The sequence below is a fragment of the Chlorocebus sabaeus genome, chromosome 20, assembly GCF_047675955.1.
Source record: "Chlorocebus sabaeus isolate Y175 chromosome 20, mChlSab1.0.hap1, whole genome shotgun sequence".
Taxonomy (NCBI): Eukaryota; Metazoa; Chordata; class Mammalia; order Primates; family Cercopithecidae; genus Chlorocebus; species Chlorocebus sabaeus.
Window position 1 is genome coordinate 89,832,715 of NC_132923.1, and position 26,193 is coordinate 89,858,907.

The 26,193-nt window shown below is 45.9% G+C and overlaps 1 protein-coding gene across 1 annotated transcript; it reads right to left on the bottom strand.

Annotated features, from left to right (window-relative positions):
* Positions 1–7,570: 7,570 nt before the first annotated feature.
* Positions 7,571–25,992, bottom strand: LOC140709248 (cytochrome P450 4A11-like). Its single transcript, XM_073007330.1, is given in 10 exon segments — positions 7,571–8,702; positions 11,153–11,229; positions 11,376–11,440; positions 12,339–12,527; positions 12,847–12,953; positions 13,916–14,040; positions 15,045–15,172; positions 15,668–15,712; positions 16,364–16,505; positions 25,798–25,992. Coding segments are annotated over 10 exon segments (1,269 nt in total). The 3' UTR covers positions 7,571–8,506.
* Between the last annotated feature and the right edge of the window lie 201 nt (positions 25,993–26,193).

Below are 26,193 nucleotides of genomic sequence, written 5' to 3' on the forward strand. Positions count from 1 at the left end.
TTTCTTAACCCTGAGTTCTAATTTGATTGCTCTGTGGTTTGAGAGGCTGTTTGTTATTACTTCCATTCTTTTGCATTTGCTGAGGAGTGTTTTACTTCCAGTTATGTGATCAATTGTAGAATAAGTGCTATGTGTTGCTGAGCAGAATGTACATTCTGTTGATTTGGGGTGGAGAGTTCTGTAGATATCTATTAGGTCCACTTGGTCCAGAGCTGAGCTCAAGTCCTGAATATCCCTGTTAATTTTCTGTCTCATTGATATGTCTAATATTGACAGCGGGGTGTTAAAATCTCTCACTGTTATTGTGTGGGAGTCTAAGTCTCTTTGTAGGTCTCTAAGAACTTGTTTTATGAATCTGGGTGATCCTGTATTGAGTGCATGTGTATTTAGGATAGTTAGCTCTTTTCATTGCATTCATCCCTTTGCCATTGTGTAATGCCCTACTTCGTCTTTTTAAAAAATCTTTGTTGGCTTAAAGTCTGTTTTATCAGAGACTAGGATTGCAACTTCTGTTTTTTTTTTTTTTAAATTTCCATTTGCTTGGTAAATATTCCTCCATCCCTTTATTTTGAGCCTTTATGTGTCTTTGGACATGAGATGGGTCTCCTGAATACAGCACACTGATGGGTCTTGACTCATTATCCAATTTGCCAGTCTGTATCTTTTAATTGGGGCATTTAGCCCATTTTCATTCAAGGTTAATGATGTTATGTGTGAATTTGATCCTGTCATCATGTTGCTAGCTGGTTATTTTGCAGTTTGGTTGATGCATTATCTCCATAGTGTCGTTGGTCTTTATATTTTGGTGTGTTTTTGCAGTGGCTGGTACTGAGTTTTTCCTTCCCATAATTAGTGCTTCCTTCAGGAGCTCTTGTAAGGCAAGCCTAGTGGTGACAAAATCCCTCAGTATTTGCTTGTTTGTAAAGGATTTTATTTCTACTTAACTTATGAAACTTAGTTTGGCTGTATATAAAATTCTGGGTCGAAAATTATTTTCTTTAAGAATGTTGAATATTAGTATCCACTCTCTTCTGGCTTATAGGGTTTCTGTAGAGAGATTCACTGTTAGTCTGATGGGCTTCCCTTTGTAGATAACCTGGCTTTTCTCTCTGGCTGCCCTTAATATTTTTTCCTTCATTTCAACCTTGGAAATCTGATGATTTTGTGTCTTGGAATGGCTATTTTTGAGGAGTATCTTTGTGGTGTTCTCTGTATTTCCTGAATTTGAATGTTGGCCTGTCTTGCTAGTTTGGGGAAGTTCTCCTGGATAATATCCTGAAGTGTGTTTTCCAGCTTGGCTCTATTCTCCCCATCAGTTTCAGGGACCCTAATCAATCATAAGTTTGGTCTTTGTACATAGTCCCATATTTCTTGGAGGCTTTGTTTGTTCCTTTTCAATCTTTTTTTTTTCCTCAAATCTTGTCTTCATGCTTTATTTCATTAAGTTGATCTTCAATCTGTGATATCCTTTCTTTCGCTTGATTAATTCAGCTCCTGATACTTGTATATCCTTCACAAAGTGCTTGTGGTGTGTTATTTGACTCCAGCAGGTCATTTATGTATTTCTCTAAACTGATTATTCTAGTTAGCAGTTCCTGTAACCCTTTTTCAAGGTTCTTAGCTTCCTTGCATTGGGTTAGAACATGCTCTGTTAATTCAGAGGAGTTTGTTATTACCCACCTTCTGATGTCTACTTCTGTCAATCCATCAAATTCATTCTCTGTCCAATTTTGTGTTCTTGCTGGAGAGGAGTTGCAAACATTTGGAGGAGAAGAGGCATTCTGTTTTTTTGAATTTTTGGCATTTTTGCACTGGTTTTTCCTCATCTTCATGGATTTATCTAACTTTGATCTTTGAGTCTGATGACCTTTGGATTGCGTTTCTGTGTGAAGGTTGTTTATGTTGATGTTGATGTTATTGCTTTCTGTTTGTTAGTTGTTCTTCTAACAGTCAGGCCCCTTTTCTGTAGGTCTGCTGCAGTTTGTTGGCAGTCCACTCTGGACCCTCTTTGCCTGAGTATCAACAGTGGAGGTTGCAAAACAGCAAAGATTGCTGCCTACTCCTTCCTCTGGAAGCTTCATCCCCTCATACAAAGCTCTTCATGCTTTATTTGTCTTCATGCTTTATTTCATTAAGTTGATCTTCAATCTCTGATATCCTTTCTTTCACTTGATTACTGTTGCATTGGGTTAGAACATGCTCTGTTAGTTCAGAAGAGTTCGTTATTGCCCACCTTCTGATGCCTACTTCATACAGAGCTCTCCTGTATGAGGTGTCAGTCAACCCCTGTCGGGAGGTCTCTGGCAGTCAGGAGGCATGGGGATCAGGGACCCACCTGAGGAGGCAGTCTGTCCCTTAGCAGAGCTCAAGCACTGTGTTGGCAGAACCCTCCTTGTCAGGATCCACTGCTGTCTTCAGAGCCGGCAGGCAAGAATGTTTAAGTCCGCTGAAGCTATGCCCACAGTGTGATGGGCATTTTATCTATAAGCCCCTGGTTGGGGTTGCTGCCTTTCTTTCAGAGATGCCCTGCCCAGTGAAGAGGACTCCAGAAAGGCAGACTGGCCACAGCCACTTTGCCTCACTATGTTGAGTTTTCCCAGTCTGAACTTTCAGGCCTTTTTAGCACTGTCAGGGGAAAACTGCCTACTCAAGCCTCAGTAATGGCAGATGCCCCTCCCTCCACCAAGCTCAATCATCACAGGTTGACTTCAGACTGCTGTGCTATCAGTGAAAATTTCAAGCCAGTGGTTCTTAGCTTGCTGGGCCTTGTGGGAATGGAACCCACTGAGTGAGACCACTTGGTTCCCTGGCTTCAGCCCCCTTTCCAAGGGAATGAACAGTTCTGTCTCTCTGGGGTCCCAGTCACCACTAGGGTATGAAAAAAAAAATCCTCCTGCAGTTAGTGTAGTGTCTGCCTGAACAGCTGCACAGTATTTTGCTTGAAACCCAGGGCCCTGGTGGTGTAGGCACATGAGGGAATCTCCTGGTCTGCAGATTGCAAAACCGTGGGAAAAGTGTAGTATTTGGGCTGGATAGCACAGTCTCTCATGGCTTCCCTTGGTTGGGAAAGGGAGGCCCCCACACTCCTTGCATTTCCTTGGTGAGGCTATGCCCCACCCTGCTTCTGCTTTCCCTCTGTGGCCTGCACTGACTGCCTAACCAGTCCCAAAGAGATAAACAGTCTACCTCAATTGGAAATGCAGAAATCACCTGCCTTCTGTGTTGGTCTTGCTGGGAGCTGCAGACCAGAGCTGTTCCTATTTGGCCATCTTGGCAGCAGATCCTACAGTGTTTTACAACCATCATCACTACCTATTTCCAAAAGCTTTTCATTACTCTAAAGAAACTCTGTAATCATTACATGATAACTCTGCCTTCTCCCAGTCCTCGTTATCCTCTACTACTTTGTCTAATCTATGAATTTGCTTAATCTACTACTTAGGAGTGGAATAATATATTTTTCCTTTGATGTCTGTCAAGTTTTACTTAGCATGCTGTTATCACTATCATTCCTGCTGTAGTGTGTATCAGAACTTCATTCTTTCTATGACTGAATGATATTTCATTGTCTGTATACCACATTTTGTGAACCCATTCTTCTGTTGATGGACACTTGGGCTCTTCAACCTGATAATTACTGTGAATAATGTTGCTGTGAATATTGGTTTACAAGGATCTGTTCAAATCCCTGCTTTCAAATCCATTGGGTATACATCTAAAAGTGGAATTGCTGGGTCCCAGGGAAATTGTGATTTTATTTTTCTGAGGAACCACAAATTGGTTTTGCAAATTGGCTATGCCAATTTACACTCACCAGCAATTCATAAGAGTTTCAATTTCTCCATATTCTGTCCAGCATTTCGTATTTTCCATTAAAAAATAATTATAGCCTTTCTAAAGGATATGAAGTGGTATCTCACTGTGGTTTTGATTTGCATTTCTCCAATGACTAATGAAGTTGAGCGTCTTTCCAGGTGTGCTTATGGATCACTTGCATATCTTCTTTGCAGAAGTTTCTATTGAGGTCCTTTGAATTTTTGAATGGGATTGTAGTATTTTGTTGTTGTGGGGAAGAGAAAGAGAGATCACACTATTACTGTGTCTCTGTAGAAAGAAGTAGACATAAGAAACTCCATTTTGTTCTGTACTAAGAGAAATTCTTCTGCCTTGAGATGCTCTTAATCTGTAACCCTACCCCCAACCTTGTGCTTGCAGTGAGGTATGCTGTGTTGACTCAATGTTTAATGGATTTAGGGCTGTGCAGGATGTGCTTTGTTAAAAAAGTGTTTGAAGGCAGTATGCTTGGTAAAAGTCATCGCCATTCTCTAATCTTGAGTACCCAGGGACACAATACACTGCGGAAGGCTGCAGGGACCTCTGCCCAGGAAAGCCAGCTATTGTCCAAGGTTTCTCCCCCCATGATAGCCTGAGATATGGCCCCGTGGGAAGGGAAAGACCTGACTGTCCCCCAGCCGAACACCCATAAAGGGTCTGTGCTGAGGAGGATTAGTGAAAGAGGAAGGCTTCTTTGCAGTTGAGATAAGAGGAAGGCATCTATCTCCTGCTCCTCCCTGGGAATGGCACGTCTCTGTGTAAAACCCGATTGTATGTTCTATTTACTGAGATAGGAGAAAACCACCTTAGGGCTGGAGGTGAGACATGCTGGTGGCAACACTGCTCTTTATTGCACTGAGTTGTTTGTGTACATGCACATCAAGGCACTGCACCTTTCCTTAAACTTATTTATGACACAGAGTCCTTTGCTCACATGTTTTCCTGCTGACCCTCTCCCCACCATTACCCTATAGTCCTGCCACATCCCCCTCACCGAGATGGTAGAGACAGTGATCAACAATACTGAGGGAACTCAGAGACCAGTGCCCGGTGCGCGTCCTTTGTATGCTGAGCGCCGGTCCCCTGGGCCCACTGTTCTTTCTCTATACTTTGTCTCTGTGTCTTATTTCTTTTCTCAGTCTCTTGTCCCACCTGATGAGAAACACCCACAGGTGTGGAGGGACTGGCCCTCTTCAGTTGTTGTGTGTTGGAGTGCTTTATATGTTCTCATTTGATTTGTGAATATATTCTGCCATTCTGTGGGCTATCTTTCAACCCTTCTATCCATTTTTTTTACTTTGTATATGGTGTATGTAAAAGTTCAACATCATTCTTTTACATAGAAATATTCAGATTCCCCTTCCTTGTGCACCTTCCCTATCTCTTTGATCACTCTGAGGTCTCCACCTCTCCAATTGCAATGAGACTTTCATTTACATGATTCACGTCGTCTTCCTCTTTTCAACCAGGTATTAAGGGTAGTAATGGGAGTGAGTGCCCACTGTCCTGTGGTCTTTGAGCATGGCCAACATGAGCCCTTGTAAATCTCCTGATGCCAGGGGACTGGCTGGCTATTCTGTCCATGATGTTCCCAGGTCACTCTTCTCTCCCAGTTTTTCCATCTTCCTCCACTTCTGGCTGATCACCTGCTGTCCAGCCCTCCCCTTTCCTGCCCATTCTCAGAGCAGGGCTGAATTAATCCAATGATCTGGGAACTCAGGGGACTTCGAGGGAGGTCCTAGTTGTAGGCACAAACTAGAAGAGAAGCCCTTTCAGGGTCACAGAATGAGCTTTCAGACCTCAGGCAGAGGAAGTTCTCTGTATGGTATCCAAGGTCCTGGGCTAGGAATGAGCAATAGGTGGGAGGAACACCTGGGTTCAGATATAGGAAGGGAAGCACGGTCTGCATTGCGAGAGGCTGGGACAATCAGTGACACTAGCCCAGGGGTAGTACATGAGGCCTGGGTGCTGGAACAGGGCCCAGGGTCAGCAGTACCAGCACCCAGGCAGTCACCAAGTGCGGGCAGGGGTGAGGATGCCCCTGCCCCGTCACGGTGGCCAGTCAGAGAGGCAGAAGACGACCAAGAATTCGTGCTGTTGGGAAGGAGCTGCTTGGGGTCTGACAGCCTCTTCCACCAGCCGGACCCATTTGCCTGCCTGGGCTCCTCCCACCCCTGACTGGACAGCTGCCCACTCCATGAGCTTCCTGAGAAGCCTGCAGGTTCCATATGTGAGGGAGGTTGACAGGTACCTGGTGACGTTGCTAGGCTGGGGTGTCTTTCTACACCTACCGGGACAGTGGAGAGAGCTGAGTTTACAAGGCCCTCATGCCAGACCAGGCCTTTGAGGCTTTCCTGCTCAGCTCAGTGCAGCCTCACTATGGCTGGGATGTGGGGTGTTCCTAACCAAACTCCTCCTGAAACTTTCATCCCCAACACAGCAGTGTTGGGAGGTGGGTCCTAGTGGGAGATATTTAGATCATGGGGACAGATCCTTTATGAAGAGTTGAGTGCCCCCTTCCACCTCACGGGCTTGAGTTTTTGATGTATCTGGAATGGACAAGTTTCCAAGACATTGGGACCAATACAGAGTCTTGCTTCCTTAGTCTCTCTCTCATGCTTCCTCTGTCACCATGCAATCGCAGCACGTGCCACTCCCTTTTTGCTTTCTGCCACGAGTGGAAGCTGCATGAGGCCTTCATCTGACTGAGCTGCCTAAACTTAAACTTTTCAGCCACCAGATCATGAGCCAAAAATCCTCTTTTCTGGATCAATTACCCAGCCTTGGGTATTCGGTCACAGTAACACAAAACACGGCAAGACAGGCCCTTAGCTCAGCCTTGCTGTGATTCATCTTGAATCGAAATCTTGAATGGAGGCCTGCGGTCTTTTCCCTATGGGTGTGAGCTTCTCCCTCTGATCTCCTAGAGAAATATCCTTTGTCTAAACTTAGCTACCATGGGAGCCTCAGGGGCTGGACAGGCTGTGGGCACCAGGGGAGACATGCTAGGAGGCTATGTGCAGGGGGATGGGTCAAGTCAGGTCCTGCTTGGCTTCTGGCACCAATGGGCACACCTCATCTCCATTTTCCCTCCTCAGTAGGGAGTTATCTCCCTGCCTTAGTGTCTCCTCTTCTAACCCTATCGCCTTCCATGTGAAGCTGGACAAAGCATGCAAGCTTGTAAACCTTATTCTAAAGAGGAGGGAAGATGGAGGGATTGTCTGACTGACAATCATGTACGTAGGTGGGTAGCATACAGGACAGGTTTAGATGGACACATCAGATGACAATCAGGTAGGGCCTGTGCTAGGATGAACAATGGGTCTCCATGTTGTCCACATCCTAATTCATGAAACCTGTGATTGTGGGACTGCATAAGTCACAATGGATTTTTGAGTAAGTAATGGATCTTGAGGTGGTGACATTATCTTTGATTATCTTAATAAGCTTGATGTAACTAACCACAAGGGTCCTTATAAGAGAGAAAGAGATGTGAAGACAGTCAGAGAGAGCGAGAGATTTGAAGATGCCATTGGCTTTATAGAGGAAGGAGGGGACAGTACCAAGGAATGCAAAAAAGGTAGCTCTGGAGCTGAAACGCCAAGAAGCGGGGCTCTCCCTGAAGCCTTCTGGGGGTGGGGGTTTGGCCCTGTCCAGAATTTGTTTTCATCCAGTGAAACTCATATCTGACTTTGACCTCCAGAACTATAAGAGAATAAAAAGCCATTATTTAAAATCACTGAGATTGTGATAGTTTATTACAGCAGCAATAGGAAACTAACACAGAAACAGACAAGCAGGCAGGAAGAAGGAGACAGGTGTATGGGCAGACAGTCTGGAGGGCAGGCAGGAGTTTGGGAGGTGAGTGGAGGTTCAGGGATGTTGGAGTGATCAGACCCAACACCAGGCCGTGGGGGTGACAAAGTCCGGCAGAGTCAAAGGAATGAGAAAAGACAGTTTGAGGGAGAAAGTGGGTCCAGGTTGCCAACGCTAAGTATGGAGGCTGTGAAGGCCCGGAGCTCTGGAAACCCAGACTATTTATTGGTGATCGAACCAAGAAACAGGTGGTGAGAATGTGGGGGTTGAAAGAGCACATTGCATTAAGCACATGATTTACAACTGACGGTTTAGCATATGCTCTGCTACTTGAAATAATGGAGAGCAGGTTCTTTTAACTCAAGATACAATCCATCCTGGGAGAGCAAGAAGCAAGAAGCCAGCAGGTCCAGACACATTCCAGAGCCACGAGCCCTGGATTCTTTCCAAGTCATGAGGGGTTTTATGCCCTGGGCTTAGATGATGGTGTGTCAGGGTAGCCTTCCACCCTTTAGCACACAGTGTGGTGTTCCAAAGGCCACAAGGTGTTTTAGACACTGGACCCTCGACATGTTCCAAGAATGTTACATTATGTCAGACATGCAGAAGCCTCAGCTTCTCTCAACACCAAGTTTTTCTCCCAACAAGAGATACAGGTGGGTAGGAGACAGGTAGACAAGCAGGTAGGGAGCCTGGAGAAAGGTGAAAGAGAGAAGGGCAGACAGACTGAGGGACAGGAGGCAGGACAGCAGGCAGGTGGGAAGAAGGGAAGGTGGGCAGATAGAAAGCAGGATATGGGCAGACAGACAGGAGACAGGAGCGGGGGTCAGGAAGACAGGATGGCAGGTGGAGGCCCTCAAAGCTGGTCCTTGTCCTCACAAGGGTTAGGGAGCCTCCTGAGACGCAGGTGGATTCCATTTTTGGACTTCAACACAAGTCGTGCCATGGGGATGGGGATCCTGGTGGGGTCAGGCAGCAGCTCAAAGCGGAGCAGGGTCAGGGCCGTGGCCACCTTCAGCTCGTTCATGGCAAATTGTTTCCCGATGCAGTTCCTGGGCCAGGCAGAGACAATGAATTGAGAAGAGGCCTCAGGCTTCATTCTGATCTGAGCAGGTTTTGGCCCCTGACCCCAGCCCTGGGCTGGGCATTCAGTTCCCAACCTCATGTGTCCAGCCCCTGCACACTTACAGCCCATGGACACTTCTACCCCATCCTGGCTTCACACTATCCCAAACCTTGGACAGAGCCGTCTTCCTGGGCTAGCTCCTAACTTCCATCTTCTACCTCTGCTCTCAGCAGGCCTGAAACCCTCTATCAAGACAGGGCCAGGGCTCTAAGGCAGAGTCTAATCACATGAATAGATAAAGGGTTAATCAGTGGTTTGTTCACTCCTCCACAAACATTTCTTGCTCTTCAGTGTGGAGGTCAGTTCAGGTTGTGTAGGGTGAGGGTGGGCCACACTCTCAGGTGCTTCCCATGTAGTGGGACGCACAGGGACCTGAATCCTCATAGGGGGCCCCTGATGGGTGGATTAAGGGAGTCAGAAGGGCAATGGGAGGCTTCTTGGAGGGGAACTGGGTGGATGGTCCTCAGCTGTTGCCCCACCTGCCTCCCACTCCAGGGTCCGGGTTCTTGTCTAACCTCATTCCTCCATCCACCAGCCCCTGTAGCCTTCTAATTCTATCCCAGAAACGTCCTTCTTTGCCTTTCCTCAGTCTTCTCACCTGGACTTTCTGGATTTCTGCTTCCCCTCCCTGCACACTGAAGCCACAGCCCAGCTCAGACCCTCCCACGCTCTGCATCACAGAGGGGACGGCATCCCAATGCCTCAGTTGGCAGACAAGCCCTCTGTGGGCTGTTGCCTCACCCACATTTTACCTGTCCAGCCCACGTCCTAGCCCTGTTCATGCGGAGATGGCTGAGAATGTCCTCCCTCCACCTCTGCCTGCCACATCCTCAAGGCTAAAGTCAGAGCCCAGCTGCCTCTCACTCCCTGCCAGCTGTGACTCTCCCTCCCAGCCCCCCAGGTAGCATTCGTGATTTATCCATGAACACTCACAGTCCAGTGCCTCAGACAGCACCAGGGACAGGGACACTCGACAAGCCACTCAGTGTTTGAATGAGTGAAAGGTTGGATGATGGAATGATGTGTCTGGAGCACAGGATATATTTCTGTACAACACATTTTTGTACCTTTTATCTCTGTTTTCTTATCACGCTGCACAGGACTTGACCCACAGAGGTAGGCTTAAGAAATACTTTTATATTTGAATGAGGGTATTAAGTTTTAAAATGAATAAAATAGAAGGAAATACACTGAGAGTAAATATAGTTCTGAGCTAGAAATGGAGCTTAGGAATGCTCTCCAGTTTTCTAGTGGCAGCGACATGATTTGCAGGCAATGTTTAGGAAGACTTTCTCATGCTGGGATAGACAGACCAGTGCTGGAGAAGGAGTTTCAGGAGGAAGCTTTTTCTTAAAGCCTGTTCTGTGTAAGTGAACTCACCATTTGAAGAAGTCACATAATTATTTCTTTGAACAAACTTTGTTTCTACTAAGAATTTGTATTGTTTTGCCTGTTTGTATGTCACAGGACAATTTCTGATGCCACGATGATTTCCACCGCAGCCATTCTGGAGTTTTCCTCTCCAGCTCAACAGCTATTTCAAGTGTGTTTTATATTTCACATACCAGGAGTCTTCAAATGTTGTGCGTTATATAATAATTATTGCGCTTTTCTCTCCAAGACAGTGTACTGTTCACGTTTTTGTGTTTTCGGCCAATATTGTGCTAAGTGGATTACAGGACTATGGCATAAATATCCCAAAGTATGTACAGATTTGCCACATGGGGAAATAGACATAAATATGTGAACACTATATAATGCGGTAAAAATTTCATTGGGCAAGACAGAAAAATGTATGATATGATACACACTGTTGTAAAACTTTCTTCAAAGGGCTACCTTAACCTCTCCCTTATGTGGCTTGAAAGGTAGGACTTGCAGGTCATCTGTATTAGAAACAGATGCAAAAATTTCAGTGATTCATCTCTATGGTAGACTGGTGAATTAAATAGGAAAGGTTGTGTGCAGCATTGAGGATGTGTGGGGAGAGAGAAATCTACTGTTTACTATTCGTGATAACTTAGAAAAGCAAACAGCTGAAGGCGAATTTAGTGGAGATTATCTAATTCTGATAATTCATATCCCTAAAGTGAGGAAAATATGTGAATATACTGAAGGGTGGAACATGCACTGACAGTGAATTCAGGCTGCCCATTTGAAGAAGCAGAGGGAGCAAAGTCTCCATGGGGTGCTCTGGAATGCCACCTTCCTTTTGTACAGAGACACCCACACCAGGTGCCTGACTTTCCCACAAGTACCAACATTTAAGGGCACATCTGAAGATGCCACATATGAACATCTGGCTCACAAAGATCAGAGGGTTGACCAGAGACTTCCCTTATTTCTCTCTTCCAATTACCACACAGGACGTCTCACCTTGATCCTCCTGAGAAGGGCAGGAAAGCGTGGCTGTGTTGAGCAGAACCCGGTGCAAAACGGGAAGGGTCAAACACCTGCAGAGAGAGCGCCAGAGCCAGGATAGGTAAGGATCCAGCCCCTACTTGCCACTCATGAGGGGACAGGACTCCCAGAGGTGGAAGCAGGAGAAGGTATTGGTCTTGAGAGATCACCCCACTTCCTCCTCTCAGGGACCACATACCTCTGGGTTGGGCCACACTTTTGGGTTGTGGTGAAGGCCATAAATGGAGAGCATGACCATGATACCTGTGGTGCAGGTTGGAAACAGAGAGAAGACTGATCATTCTCCCGGGGTGGCCTGGTACTTCAGCCAGCAGGGGCAAAAGAAGGCCCAAAAGGCCTACTTTCCACAAATTGTCACTTTGACTGGGATGATTCTGCCATTATGCAGTTGGATTAGGCTTGACAAAGCATGTGAGTTCAGATGATGAATAGACAATCATTTATGCAGGAATGAGAAGCAAGAAAGAATCAGAGCATTACTCTTTAGAGTAAGTCCAGTGACATTTCACATTCATCAAATATCCTCCAAGGTCCGTTGGAGAATATACATGAACTCACTCAATATAACAATGCTCCAAGGAAGACATTCTTTTGCTCTCAGTTTTCAGGGGAGATACCTGAGTCTCAGAGAGATCAATTGTCTTGTCTATGTTCACACAACTAGGTTATGGCAGGATTGGGACCAGAACCGGGGGGGTTGCGACTTGGTGGCCCCAGATCTGGTCATCAGCTGCTCTCTGCCATCAACCTGAGGGTTCCTCAGAGACTGGACAACAGCTGACCCGGGAAATGAGATTCCTGATCAGCCTCTTTTGCACTGACCCCATGAGGAAAGAAGCACATCCCTCTCTGCCCTTGTCTGATTCTCTTTCCAGCCCCACACATCTCAAGGAGTAGAATTTTAGAGTTACTGACCCAAGGCCACATTCGGAGATTAACATTTATTTCTTGAACTTTTGGTGGGTTCAAGCTCTCGGCCAGACATTTCAAATTCTTAATCCTAAATACAAAGTATGTTTTTGATTTTTTTAATACAAAAGGGAGACCCAGAGATGTGCAGAACTCTGAAGCACACATGGATTTCTGACCCACCACATGTCCCTGTGGAGAGTTTAGGTGAGAGGGTGGGGGAATTTCATACCTTTGGGCAAGGAGCGCCCATCAGGGAAAGTGACGGGAGTGCTGAGCTCTCTGCCAATGCTTGGCACCGGTGGGTAGAGTCTCAGTGCCTCCTTAATGCACATGGTGGTGTAGGGCATCTGGTCCAGGTGGTTCCTGAAACAAGCCCATCCTGAACATCAGCAAGGCCCGGGCAGACCAGGGGCTTCCCCTGTAGAGAAGGCAGGGAACCCCATCTTTTGAGCCCTCACTCACCAGGTGATGGAGGCTCCATCACCCAGGAGGCCATGGATCTCTTCCCGGCACCTCTCCTGATGCTTGGGGTGTGTGGCCAGCGCATACAGAATCCAGGAGATCCCACTGGCTGTGGTGTCGTGGCCCTCGAACATGAACGTGTCCACTTCAGCACGGAGGTCCTTGTCTGACAAGATGCTCCCATTCTCCATCTGGGAAGACCGTGGTGAAAGTGCAGGGCTGTACTTGCTCTGTACTTCTGGGTAAAGACTCAGGCCTCTCCTATGCATACTCACTTTGGCCAAGAGGAGGATGTCCAGGAAATCCAAGTGCCTCTTCCTCTTGACCTTCTCCAGCTCCCCCTCCTTCTGTAGTTGAGCCTTCCTCAGTTGGATCACTTGGTCTTTACCAGAACAATGGTTACCAGGCAGAGCTGAGACCATCAGCAGTCCCCAGGAGGTCTAGCTGCCCAAGTGCCCCCATGTGGGTGTCTGGTAGATCTCAGCATGAATGTGAGTGTGGGTGCAGGGTCAGGGGTGGAAGCTCTAGTACTGTGTGAGGCAGGGCAACCCTTCCTCCAGTGGCACAGTTCATGGAGGCCCTGTTTGAATGCTGTTTGGACAGGGTCTCATTCAGTTACCTCCATGTGGGGACATTGATAAACTAAGGCACAGAATCTGGCCCCTCACATCTTGGCTCCCAGCCCCTGACCAAGGGAATTCCCCAGACTGAATGTGTTCTGGCTTCTGCAGGGTTCCTAGGGACCTTCTCTGCCTGAGGAGTCAGGGCAGGTTCTTTTGTGTGCCTGGGGAAGGCCGTGAGACAAGAGGAAGAGACAGAACCTGTGTGCTGATGGGCGAGCTGGCAGGCGCGGTGTGTCCAGCGGCCAGCAGAGGTCAGGCTGTAGATGGTGTCATTCTGGTGAAAGACATTCCGCGCTCGGGAAAAAGTCAGATTGTTCAGGTCACTAATGGCCTGGATGTAGGACTGAGAATCCCTGAGGGAGAGTATGAAGAAGAGACCATAGTAGGGGTGGGCCCATTACCCGGAAGTAGAATGCGGTCTGAGAGGAGGCAGCCTCAGATAATGGGGACAAGCAGCCTTGAGGCAATGTTTCTTCTGTCTTACAGCCCTATTATCCTTTGGCCTTTATCAGATGGTATGAACAACCAGGGTCCACCTGTGCTAGGAATTAGGCATCTGTTCCTGAGACTTTGTTTGGTCTGGACTGGAATTAGAGTTTGGTCAGAGACTGACTCTTCCTTTGTGTGGAGGTGAGCCTTCACGCTCCCCTACCTGTCCCTCAGGTATGTGCACTGCACTTGATAAGAACAAGGGCCCTGCAACTGGAGGGTTATCACTGACCTGTCCACCTGGACGCTGCCCTGGTGGCTGAAGGCACACTTCATGATGGTGTCCAGGGTCATCAACGAGACGTGCTGAAAGACCTCCAGAGGGGAATCCTGGCCAAGGAGCTTTTCCCATTTGTCCTGTGGTGGGAGGGGGCATGAACCTTCTTAATCTCCAAGAAGTGCTTTGCTAATAAGGCCTGGCTTTTTCCTGTACCTGCAGATATCTTGTTTTTTCCTGTAGCTTGCAGATATCTTGGTTGGGATTCCTCCCTTTACAGAGCAGATGCGTTGTAGAAACTGGGACTGTAAAGCCAGTGTTGGTAAACTGACGCCTAATTCTTTTAGTACAACATTAAACAGATCCTCTCACAATAGCATGGATTAAGTATTGAATTTTGAGATTCAGTTAGGACATATGGTTGTGAAAATTTTGTTGTTATTGTTGTTCTGGGATAAATAATGGGGGACTCTTCAGTGTTCTGAGAGCTGAGCTAGTTCTGAGGGACTAGTAGGAAAGTTTCAGTGCCAAAGATAGCTTAAGGGGCTAGTATGGGCACTCTGTTGTAGAGAAAACAGGGACTTCAATTCTTTTCCATTCATCAAAATTTGCTGGGCACAGTTGGGTGAGAAATCAGAGTCCTGATCAGAGATGATGCTATGGCAGATATTGCTCTGAGAACATAGACCTGGTGTTCATTTCCTTCCAAGGGTGGCTTAGATCCATGCAGAAACCTGGGGCCCCAGACCAGAGCCTGGGTGAGTGACATCTTGGCCTGTCCATGCTGCCACTGAGGTTGCCATTGCACAGGCCAGCCAGCATAGGAAGTCCTGCTGTTCAACAAGATTGCACACTCCTCCAGTCCCTTGTGCTGAAGGTTTCAAAGTGGGAGGAGAAGGGCCTTGTGTTCACCACGAACCTCTATTCCTATGGTGGGGAACAAAGTGTGGATCTGACCTGATGCCTGGGTGTTCTCCTACCTTATACAACTCTGGGGAACCCTCTACTCTCACAGCAATGACATGAGAGTGTTGTTCCATGTGTCTATGTCTATAGCCGCCTGTGGGACGCAGGGTTAGGAATGGAGTTCATGAGAGTGTGTGTTGTGAGTGGGTGTGGGGAGAGCAGAGAGACATGGACTCACCAGCATCACTCGTACAGAGTCTGCCATGAGCGCCACGTAGGGCTTCAGGATGTCATAGTGGAAGGCTGGGGTCAGCATCCGTCGGTGCTGGAACCATGTCTGCCCATTCAACAGGAGCAAGCCGTACCCTAAGGTAGACATGAATGTGTGTATGTGTGTGTGTCAGGGGCTGCAGGGACCTAGGGATGACTGGTGACTATTTGGGAGGGAGAAATTTGACTTCTTGGGGAGAGGACTATCCAGAAGAAGCCACATCATGGGCAAATGTAGGAAAAGGAGGTACGTTCCAGGCATGAGAATTTTCTGATTGAGCTGCTACATCCATGTGATTATGATGTGAGCTGTGAGATAAAGGTTGAAAAGGGTTGTGGGCAGATGTAAAATAAACGTGAGGCCAAGGGTGTCTGGAGAGAACTGAGACATGAAATGGAAGAAGCTGAGCCTCAGGAAGGTTTGCACCAGCACTAGGAAGAGGTGAGGGTCTTGTTAGAAGAAGGAAATGAGGCTTGATTTGGGGATGGGGTCATGATAGTGGTGGCCCGTGATCTATTGTTCTCTGTGAGCCAAAGAAATAACTCAAACCTAACCAGGGAGTGGGCTACAGCCCTAGTTTGCACACATACCAATCCATGGAGCCAGGAATCTGTAGGAACCATGGGATTTCGGGTCTGAAAGGTAAGAAAGGGCTTTATAGGAAACTAGGAGCTACTAAGCAAGGCAGTCTCAGAGGCAGCCATCAGTTCTTGGTGTCTGTCAGTTGGCAGTTTGACCCATGTCATCTCCCACTTGATTCCCATCCACTTCTATTTCTATCCTGAAGGTCAGTGTGAGCTCAGGAAGACAGACTCAGTGTTCCATCAGGAAAACACCCAGAGGGCTAGGAAGGTGAACTGGTGAGACACATAGGCTAGGTCTTCTATGACAATGAATAATACAGAGCCATGGTTTTTTCTACATTGATGTTTTCCTAGTTACCTGCATACCAGGACAGGCAACAATTAGAGCTTTGAAACCCAAGTCAATGTGGGTATGAAATTTGTTTTACAGATCTGGGGCAATTTACATTTCAGAGAACCTCAATTTTCTTAATAGAGAAATAGAAAAAAGAATAAAAAATTCAGCCCCACATACTGTTTTAAACATTCACTATTCAGTAAATATTTTTGACTACAGCCTGGGCATGGTGGGATTGATGGATGCATGGGAGAGGTTTCAGATATTGATGTTTGAACAGCCATTCTCTTCTGGAATTTTACAGACCCAGGGGCATGTGTCAAGAGGGAAGAGACATTGCAGTTGGGATGGGAGTTCTAGCTCACCTGATCTCCCCAGAATCACCTTCATATAGTCAGGGTCATAGAGCAGGACACGAGCTTTGCCTCCCCATAGCCAAAGAGGACAGGCACTTGGGAATGTCTCCATCCATTTCCGAATCCGTTGTAGCTCCTGGTCCTGTTGGAACTGTCAACGAGGGTAGACAGATGAACACTTGGATTTACTTCTAGTCTTTGCAGCAGGAGTGAAGGGCAGGACAACCACAGGAGCCATGTAGCGGAGGTTATGGATTTAGATCAATTTCTTTTTTTTTTTTTTTTTTTTTTTTTTTTTTTTTCTTGAAAATGTGGATTTTTTTTTTTTTTTAATTTATTTATTATTATTAAACTTCAAGTTGTAGGGTACATGTGCACAACGTGCAGGTTTGCTACATATGTATACTTGTGCCATGTTGGTGTGCTGCACCCATCAACTCGTCATTTACATCAGGTATAACTCCCAATGCAATCCCTCCCCCCTCCCCCCTCCCCATGATAGGCCCCGGTGTGTGATGTTCCCCTTCCCGAGTCCAAGTGATCTCATTGTTCAGTTCCCACCTACGAGTGAGAACATGCGGTGTTTGGTTTTCTGTTCTTGTGATAGTTTGCTAAGAATGATGGTTTCCAGCTGCATCCATGTCCCTACAAAGGACACAAACTCATCCTTTTTTATGGCTGCATAGTATTCCATGGTGTATATGTGCCACATTTTCTTAATCCAATCTGTCACTGATGGACATTTGGGTTGATTCCAAGTCTTTGCTATTGTGAATAGTGCTGCAATAAACATACGTGTGCATGTGTCCTTATAGCAGCATAATTTATAATCCTTTGGGTATATACCCAGTAATGGGATGGCTGGGTCATATGGTACATCTAGTTCTAGATCCTTGAGGAATCGCCATACTGTTTTCCATAATGGTTGAACTAGTTTACACTCCCACCAACAGTGTAAAAGTGTTCCTATTTCTCCACATCCTCTCCAGCACCTGTTGTTTCCTGACTTTTGAATGATCGCCATTCTAACTGGTGTGAGATGGTATCTCATTGTGGTTTTGATTTGCATTTCTCTGATGGCCAGTGATGATGAGCATTTTTTCATGTGTCTGTTGGCTGTATGAATGTCTTCTTTTGAGAAATGTCTGTTCATATCCTTTGCCCACTTTTGGATGGGGTTGTTTGTTTTTTTCTTGTAAATTTGTTTGAGTTCTTTGTAGGTTCTGGATATTAGCCCTTTGTCAGATGAGTAGATTGCAAAAATTTTCTCCCATTCTGTAGGTTGCCTGCTCACTCTGATGGTAGTTTCTTTTGCTGTGCAGAAGCTCTTTAGTTTGATGAGATCCCATTTGTCAATTTTGGCTTTTGCTGCCGTTGCTTTTGGTGTTTTAGACATGAAGTCTTTGCCCATGCCTATGTCCTGAATGGTACTACCTAGGTTTTCCTCTAGGATTTTTATGGTATTAGGTCTAACATTTAAGTCTCTAATCCATCTTGAATTAATTTTCGTATAAGGAGTAAGGAAAGGATCCAGTTTCAGCTTTCTACTTATGGCTAGCCAGTTTTCCCAGCACCATTTATTAAATAGGGAATCCTTTCCCCATTTCTTGTTTCTCTCAGGTTTGTCAAAGATCAGATGGCTGTAGATGTGTGGTATTATTTCTGAGGACTCTGTTCTGTTCCATTGGTCTATATCTCTGTTTTGGTACCAGTACCATGCTGTTTTGGTTACTGTAGCCTTGTAGTATAGTTTGAAGTCAGGTAGCGTGATGCCTCCAGCTTTGTTCTTTTGACTTAGGATTGTCTTGGAGATGCGGGCTCTTTTTTGGTTCCATATGAACTTTAAAGCAGTTTTTTCCAATTCTGTGAAGAAGCTCATTGGTAGCTTGATGGGGATGGCATTGAATCTATAAATTACCTTGGGCAGTATGGCCATTTTCACGATATTGATTCTTCCTATCCATGAGCATGGTATGTTCTTCCATTTGTTTGTGTCCTCTTTGATTTCACTGAGCAGTGGTTTGTAGTTCTCCTTGAAGAGGTCCTTTACATCCCTTGTAAGTTGGATTCCTAGGTATTTTATTCTCTTTGAAGCAATTGTGAATGGAAGTTCATTCCTGATTTGGCTCTCTGTTTGACTGTCACTGGTGTATAAGAATGCTTGTGATTTTTGCACATTAATTTTGTATCCTGAGACTTTGCTGAAGTTGCTGATCAGCTTAAGGAGATTTTGGGCTGAGACAATGGGGTTTTCTAAATATACAATCATGTCGTCTGCAAACAGGGACAATTTGACTTCTTCTTTTCCTAACTGAATCCCCTTGATTTCTTTCTCTTGCCTGATTGCCCTAGCCAGAACTTCCAACACTATGTTGAATAGGAGTGGTGAGAGAGGGCATCCCTGTCTTGTGCCAGTTTTCAAAGGGAATTTTTCCAGTTTTTGCCCATTCAGTATGATATTGGCTGTGGGTTTGTCATAAATGGCTCTTATTATTTTGAGGTACGTTCCATCAATACCGAATTTATTGAGCGTTTTTAGCATGAAGGGCTGTTGAATTTTGTCAAAAGCCTTTTCTGCATCTATTGAGATAATGATGTGGTTCTTGTCTTTGGTTCTGTTTATATGCTGGATTATGTTTATTGATTTGCGAATGTTGAACCAGCCTTGCATCCCAGGGATGAAGCCCACTTGATCATGGTGGATAAGCTTTTTGATGTGCTGCTGAATCCGGTTTGCCAGTATTTTATTGAGGATTTTTGCATCGATGTTCATAAGGGATATTGGTCTAAAATTCTCTTTTTTTGTTGTGTCTCTGCCAGGCTTTGGTATCAGGATGATGTTGGCCTCATAAAATGAGTTAGGGAGGATTCCCTCTTTTTCTATTGATTGGAATAGTTTCAGAAGGAATGGTACCAGCTCCTCCTTGTACCTCTGGTAGAATTCAGCTGTGAATCCATCTGGTCCTGGACTTTTTTTGGTTGGTAGGCTATTAATTATTGCCTCAATTTCAGAGCCTACTATTGGTCTATTCAGGGATTCAACTTCTTCCTGGTTTAGTCTTGGAAGAGTGTAAGTGTCCAGGAAATTATCCATTTCTTCTAGATTTTCCAGTTTATTTGCGTAGAGGTGTTTATAGTATTCTCTGATGGTAGTTTGTATTTCTGTGGGGTCGGTGGTGATATCCCCTTTATCATTTTTAATTGCGTCGATTTGATTCTTCTCTCTTTTCTTCTTTATTAGTCTTGCTAGTGGTCTGTCAATTTTGTTGATCTTTTCAAAAAACCAACTCCTGGATTCATTGATTTTTTGGAGGGTTTTTTGTGTCTCTATCTCCTTCAGTTCTGCTCTGATCTTAGTTATTTCTTGCCTTCTGCTAGCTTTCGAATGTGTTTGCTCTTGCTTCTCTAGTTCTTTTAATTGCGATGTTAGAGTGTCAATTTTAGATCTTTCCTGCTTTCTCTTGTGGGCATTTAGTGCTATAAATTTCCCTCTACACACTGCTTTAAATGTGTCCCAGAGATTCTGGTATGTTGTATCTTTGTTCTCATTGGTTTCAAAGAACATCTTTATTTCTGCCTTCATTTCGTTATGTACCCAGTAGTCATTCAGGAGCAGGTTGTTCAGTTTCCATGTAGTTGAGCGGTTTTGATTGAGTTTCTTAGTCCTGAGTTCTAATTTGATTGCACTGTGGTCTGAGAGACAGTTTGTTATAATTTCTGTTCTTGTACATTTGCTGAGGAGTGCTTTACTTCCGATTACGTGGTCAATTTTGGAGTAAGTACGATGTGGTGCTGAGAAGAATGTATATTCTGTTGATTTGGGGTGGAGAGTTCTATAGATGTCTATTAGGTCTGCTTGCTGCAGAGATGAGTTCAATTCCTGGATATCCTTGTTAACTTTCTGTCTCGTTGATCTGTCTAATGTTGACAGTGGAGTGTTGAAGTCTCCCATTATTATTGTATGGGAGTCTAAGTCTCTTTGTAAGTCTCTAAGGACTTGCTTTATGAATCTGGGTGCTCCTGTATTGGGTGCATATATATTTAGGATAGTTAGCTCTTCCTGTTGAATTGATCCCTTTACCATTATGTAATGTCCTTCTTTGTCTCTTTTGATCTTTGATGGTTTAAAGTCTGTTTTATCAGAGACTAGTATTGCAACCCCCGCTTTTTTGTGTTCTCCATTTGCTTGGTAAATCTTCCTCCATCCCTTTATTTTGAGCCTATGTATGTCTCTGCGTGTGAGATGGGTCTCCTGAATACAGCAGACTGATGGGTCTTGACTCTTTATCCAGTTTGCCAGTCTGTGTCTTTTAATTGGAGCATTTAGTCCATTTACATTTAAGGTTAATATTGTTATGTGTGAACTTGATCCTGCCATTATGATATTAACTGGTTATTTTGCTCGTTAGTTGATGCAGTTTCTTCCTAGCCTTGATGGTCTTTACATTTTGGCATGTTTTTGCAATGGCTGGTACCGGTTGTTCCTTTCCATGTTTAGTGCTTCCTTCAGGGTCTCTTGTAAGGCAGGCCTAGTGGTGACAAAATCTCTAAGCATTTGCTTATCTGTAAAGGATTTTATTTCTCCTTCACTTATGAAACTTAGTTTGGCTGGATATAAAATTCTGGGTTTAAAATTCTTTTCTTTAAGAATGTTGAATATTGGCCCCCACTCTCTTCTGGCTTGAAGAGTTTCTGCCGAGAGATCTGCTGTTAGTCTGATGGGCTTCCCTTTGTGGGTAACCCGACCTTTCTCTCTGGCTGCCCTTAAGATTTTTTCCTTCATTTCAACTTTGGTGAATCTGGCAATTATGTGTCTTGGAGTTGCTCTTCTCGAGGAGTATCTTTGTGGCGTTCTCTGTATTTCCTGGATTTGAATGTTGGCCTGCCCTACTAGGTTGGGGAAGTTCTCCTGGATGATATCCTGAAGAGTGTTTTCCAACTTGGTTCCATTTTCCCCCTCACTTTCAGGCACCCCAATCAGACGTAGATTTGGTCTTTTTACATAATCCCATACTTCTTGCAGGCTTTGTTCATTTCTTTTTCTTCTTTTTTCTTTTGGTTTCTCTTCTCGCTTCATTTCATTCATTTGATCCTCCATCGCTGACATTCTTTCTTCCAGTTGATCGAGACGGTTACTGAAGCTTGTGCATTTGTCACGTATTTCTCGTGCCATGGTTTTCGTCTCTTTCATTTCGTTTGTGAGCTTCTCTGCATTAATTACTCTAGCCATCAATTCTTCCACTTTTTTTGAAGATTTTTAGTTTCTTTGCGCTGGGTACGTAATTCCTCCTTTAGCTCTGAGAAATTTGATGGACTGAAGCCTTCTTCTCTCATCTCGTCGAAGTCATTCTCCGTCCAGCTTTGATCCGTTGCTGGCGATGAGCTGCGCTCCTTTGCCGGGGGAGATGCGCTCTTATTTTTTGAATTTCCAGCTTTTCTGCCCTGCTTTTTCCCCATCTTTGTGGTTTTATCTGCGTCTGGTCTTTGATGATGGTGATGTACTGATGGGGTTCTGGTGTAGGTGTCCTTCCTGTTTGATAGCTTTCCTTCTAACAGTCAGGATCCTCAGCTGTAGGTTGTAGCTGTAGGAGATTGCTTGAGGTCCACTCCAGACCCTGTTTGCCTGGGTATCAGCAGCAGAGGCTGCAGAAGATAGAATATTTCTGAACAGCGAGTGTACCTGTCTGATTCTTGCTTTGGAATCTTCCTCTCAGGGGTGTACTCCACCCTGTGAGGTGTGGGGTGTCAGACTGCCCCTAGTGGGGGATGTCTCCCAGTTAGGCTACTCAGGGGTCAGGGACCCACTTGAGCAGGGAGTCTGTCCCTTCTCAGATCTCAACCTCCGTGTTGGGAGATCCACTGCTCTCTTCAAAGCTGTCAGACAGAGTCGTTTGCGTCTGCAGAGCTGCTGCGTTTGTTATTATTTACTGTGCCCTGTCCCCAGAGGTGGAGTCTACAGAGACAGGCAGGTTTCCTTGAGCTGCTGTGAGCTCCACCCAGTTCGAGCTTCCCAGCAGCTTTGTTTACCTACTTAAGCCTCAGCAATGGCGGGCGCCCCTCCCCCAGCCTCGCTGCTGCCTTGCCGGTAGATCACAGACTGCTGTGCTAGCAATGAGGGAGGCTCCGTGGGTGTGGGACACTCCCGGCCAGGTGTGGGATATGATCTCCTGGTGTGCCTGTCTGCTTAAAGCGCAGTATTGGGGTGGGAGTTACCCGATTTTCCAGGTGTTGTGTGTCTCAGTTCCCCTGGCTAGGAAAAGGGATTCCCTTCCCCCTTGCGCTTTCCAGGTGAGGCAATGCCTCGCCCTGCTTCAGCTCTCGCTGGTCGGGCTGCAGCAGCTGACCAGCACCGATCGTCTGGCACTCCCCAGTGAGATGAACCCAGTACCTCAGTTGAAAATGCAGAAATCGCCGGTCTTCTGTGTCGCTCGCGCTGGGAGTTGGAGACGGATTTAGATCAATTTCTGATGACTTGAGCTATAATCCAGATTCTTGTTCTCTCCCCAGGACTTGACATTAGGCCAAGTGCTATGAGCCCTCACTCAATACTGCCAGCAGAAACTTAAGTCAGCCTTTGTCTTCATGTTGTGTAAAATCTCTGGAAGTCCTAAATACAACAATTTCCATGGGCTATGTGCATAACTCATATTACTTGATAAGTAGATTTGTAAAATGATTTAGTATATTTAGAGAATAAAATGAATACAAACATTTAAAATTACACAATAATTTTATATAATCATACTTGTTATATTTTCAATATTATCCCAGCATATATGGTAAATATTTGTTAAGATAAAATAGCATTTGGGATGTGTATGGCTAAGCAAAAAAAGACTAACTATAAAATTGTGGGCATAATAGTATTCTACATGTTGAAAATGTGCAGATTTATGGGATAGAGTCTGGGTATATGCATATGGTGCTGGTTTTGGACTATAATTTTGAGATTTGAGTTTCTTATTTGCATTTTCATTTATCAATGAATTATGAGCTCCCTGCTGCCTGCAGTCATCTTTCTAAACTCTTCGATGTGGATCACAAAGCCCTTGGCTTTCTGGCTTCAACTTCTCTTTTCTTGCCTCTAGCCCTGCTGGCAATTCCATCATCACCTGTTTGTTTCAGCTCCAATGCCAATGCCACCACTGCTGCTGATTCACACACCTGCTCACTCTTCTGGGCCCTGGCACTTGCTCTTTTCCCTACCTTAAATGCCCTTCCCCTCTGCCACAGAGCAGCCACCTCTCCTCAGCTTTAAAGACTCAGCTTTGCTTTAATCTCATCTGCAACCCTCATAGACATTGGGTCCTAGTGATGCTCCATGTAGCCAACTCTTCTTTATTTCAACTGCTTCTAGTAACTCAAAGCAACTGTCTACCACATAAGTATCTAATGTCTGCCCACCTCCTTCTGACAATCATATTCTCCAGCTCTGAGGCAGTTTGCCCTACTGTGGGGCAGGCTCCTTCATTCAGTACACGCTTACTGCGCACACACTATGTGCCCAGTGTGGTTCAGGCACTGCATTAGGACACAGCTGTGGTCCTTATCTGTGTGGAATTTTCAGTCTAGTTGGGGGGTAAGGAAGATTAGAGGCTGTGCAGTAGGGGATTATGGACATGAGATGGAAGGAAGGACAAGCATCTGGGGAAGCTTTGAAGAGGGACCTAACTCAGAACTGAACATTAGAAAGCTCTTCCTCACTCATTGAGTCATCATCTACTGAGGGACTATTGGGTTACAAAGATAAATCTGAGATGGTCTCTCCCAGAAGAAGCCCACACTTATGACACTGCAGAAAAATAACTGAGTCAAGTTAACACTGCTCTGGCCTCTTGAGAAGGATAGCCCATAGAAAAAAGAGTTGGCCCTTCACTACTGGGAGGCCCAGGAGGCCTTCATGAAGGAGGTAGCTTGGTGCTGGGCCTTGACAGATAGATATGAGTGAGAAGATAATTCCAGGTAGCAAGCACAGTGTGATCAGAGGCCTAGAGGTTGAAATGCATAGGCAGGTAGTGAGGTAGTGAGTAACATATGGTGAAGGAGGAGAATGGGAAAGAAGGCAGAGTGGTATTGGGACCAGTCCATATAGGGCTTGAACACTGTCAGGTCCCCACATTGGTTCTGCTCTGCTGAGAACTATGTTGCCTCCTTTGCTGAGAAACAACAGGCCTCAGCTCCCTGCAACCTCTATCTCCACTTAAGTATGTTCAATTCATAGCACCTTGGTGAGTCCCTCTCCATGCAGCCCCTTACCTTGCTCTGTTCCTACCTGCCCCCCTCCCCATGCAGGGATAGTAGTGCACAGGGGATGGGCTGTGTCCCTCCTCAGCCCTCTTGCTGCTCCTTTCTCTTCTTCCTCTGTTCCTCTATACCTGGCATGTACAATCTTTTGGCTCTCCTTCTCCTAGGCCACATTGGAAGAAAAGGAATTGTCTTTGGCCAAACATAAAATACACTAACACTAATGATAGCTGATGAGCTCAAACAAATTGCAAAATAATCTCATAATGTTTTATGAAAGTTTATGAATTTGTGTTGGGCCACGTTCAAAGCCATCCTGAGCTACACGCAGCCCCACCGGGCATGGGTTGGACAAGCTTGCTCTACACACCTGAGCTGACCATCAAGGTGTGCCAGAATTTTGCTGATTGCTGGGGCACAGGGAGGGGATGACATGCTCACATCCAGGGAGCTCACAGTCTGGGTGTGTGGGAGGAGAGCCAGGAGGTCAACAGACACTGTTCAATGTGCAACTCAGACACCAGTGTCCTCACCTGGAGAACATTGTGCAGGCTGCCCCCTTCATGTGTACCCACAATTGTCAGGTTTTCAGGTCCTAAATCACGTGTTGTGGAAATTCCGTGAGTCTTGGGGAAACTTACTTAGCCAGTTGGTTCCCTACACCAGCAGATCTCTGCCTCAGATATCCACCCCAGCAGAGTGAGCTCTTTTCCTACAGTCTGGCACCTTCTCAAATTCCTGCCTGTATTCTTCACAGACCATGAACTCCTCACGGCACGGATTCCTCAGATGGTTGTCTGTGCTCCCAGGCAAACACAGGGCCAGGCAGAGAGGATGGCATTGAGTGACTGGGCAGGGAGCATCTAGAAACCTTGTTCTTTGAGAAAAGCCAAGGCTCATGGGGTAATCAGCCTGGAGACAATCAGGCATTGCCCTCCACGTGCAGGACTGCCAAGACACACTTGGTATCTGTAGAAGGAGGGCATGGGTGATAGAGCTGAGGACCAGCAGGATGGGCTTCATGGGAGGAGTGAGCTCCTCATGACTGGGACAAGCTGACACCAGAGAGGTAGGCTGGGTGTTCCTTTGAGGCCTCATGTTTGTTACAAAACAAGGCTTTTCTCTATGGATTTTGTGACCAGGATCTCAGAGCCCCATCCCTCTTTGCCCTCCCACTCCCCCATTGAGTTCCTCCCTACCTTCTGGAAGTGCCCGAAGAACCAGTGGGAGGGAGGGCACGGGAACTGCTGGAGAGCTTTGAGCAGCCACTGCCTGTGCAGGTAGAGCTGAGCAGCCTTGATCAGCAGCAGAAGCAGAATGAGCAGGGAGGCCACTTGGAGGATCCCGGAGATACTACCCAGGAGTCTGCTGGGGCTCAGCACAGAGACACTCATGGTGTAGCACCTGCTGGATCTCTGAGTGCCCCTACCTCTCCCTGCCCACCCCTGTCCACCTGTGCTGAAGTCCTGGGAGGATTGTCCCGCCCACTTGTGGGGAGAGTGAAGGGGGAGGGCAGAACTTGGACCTCAGGGTTCATAATTGATTGACTATGGATCCTAGTTCCTAGGATCCATATGTTCCTAGGGGAACAGTGG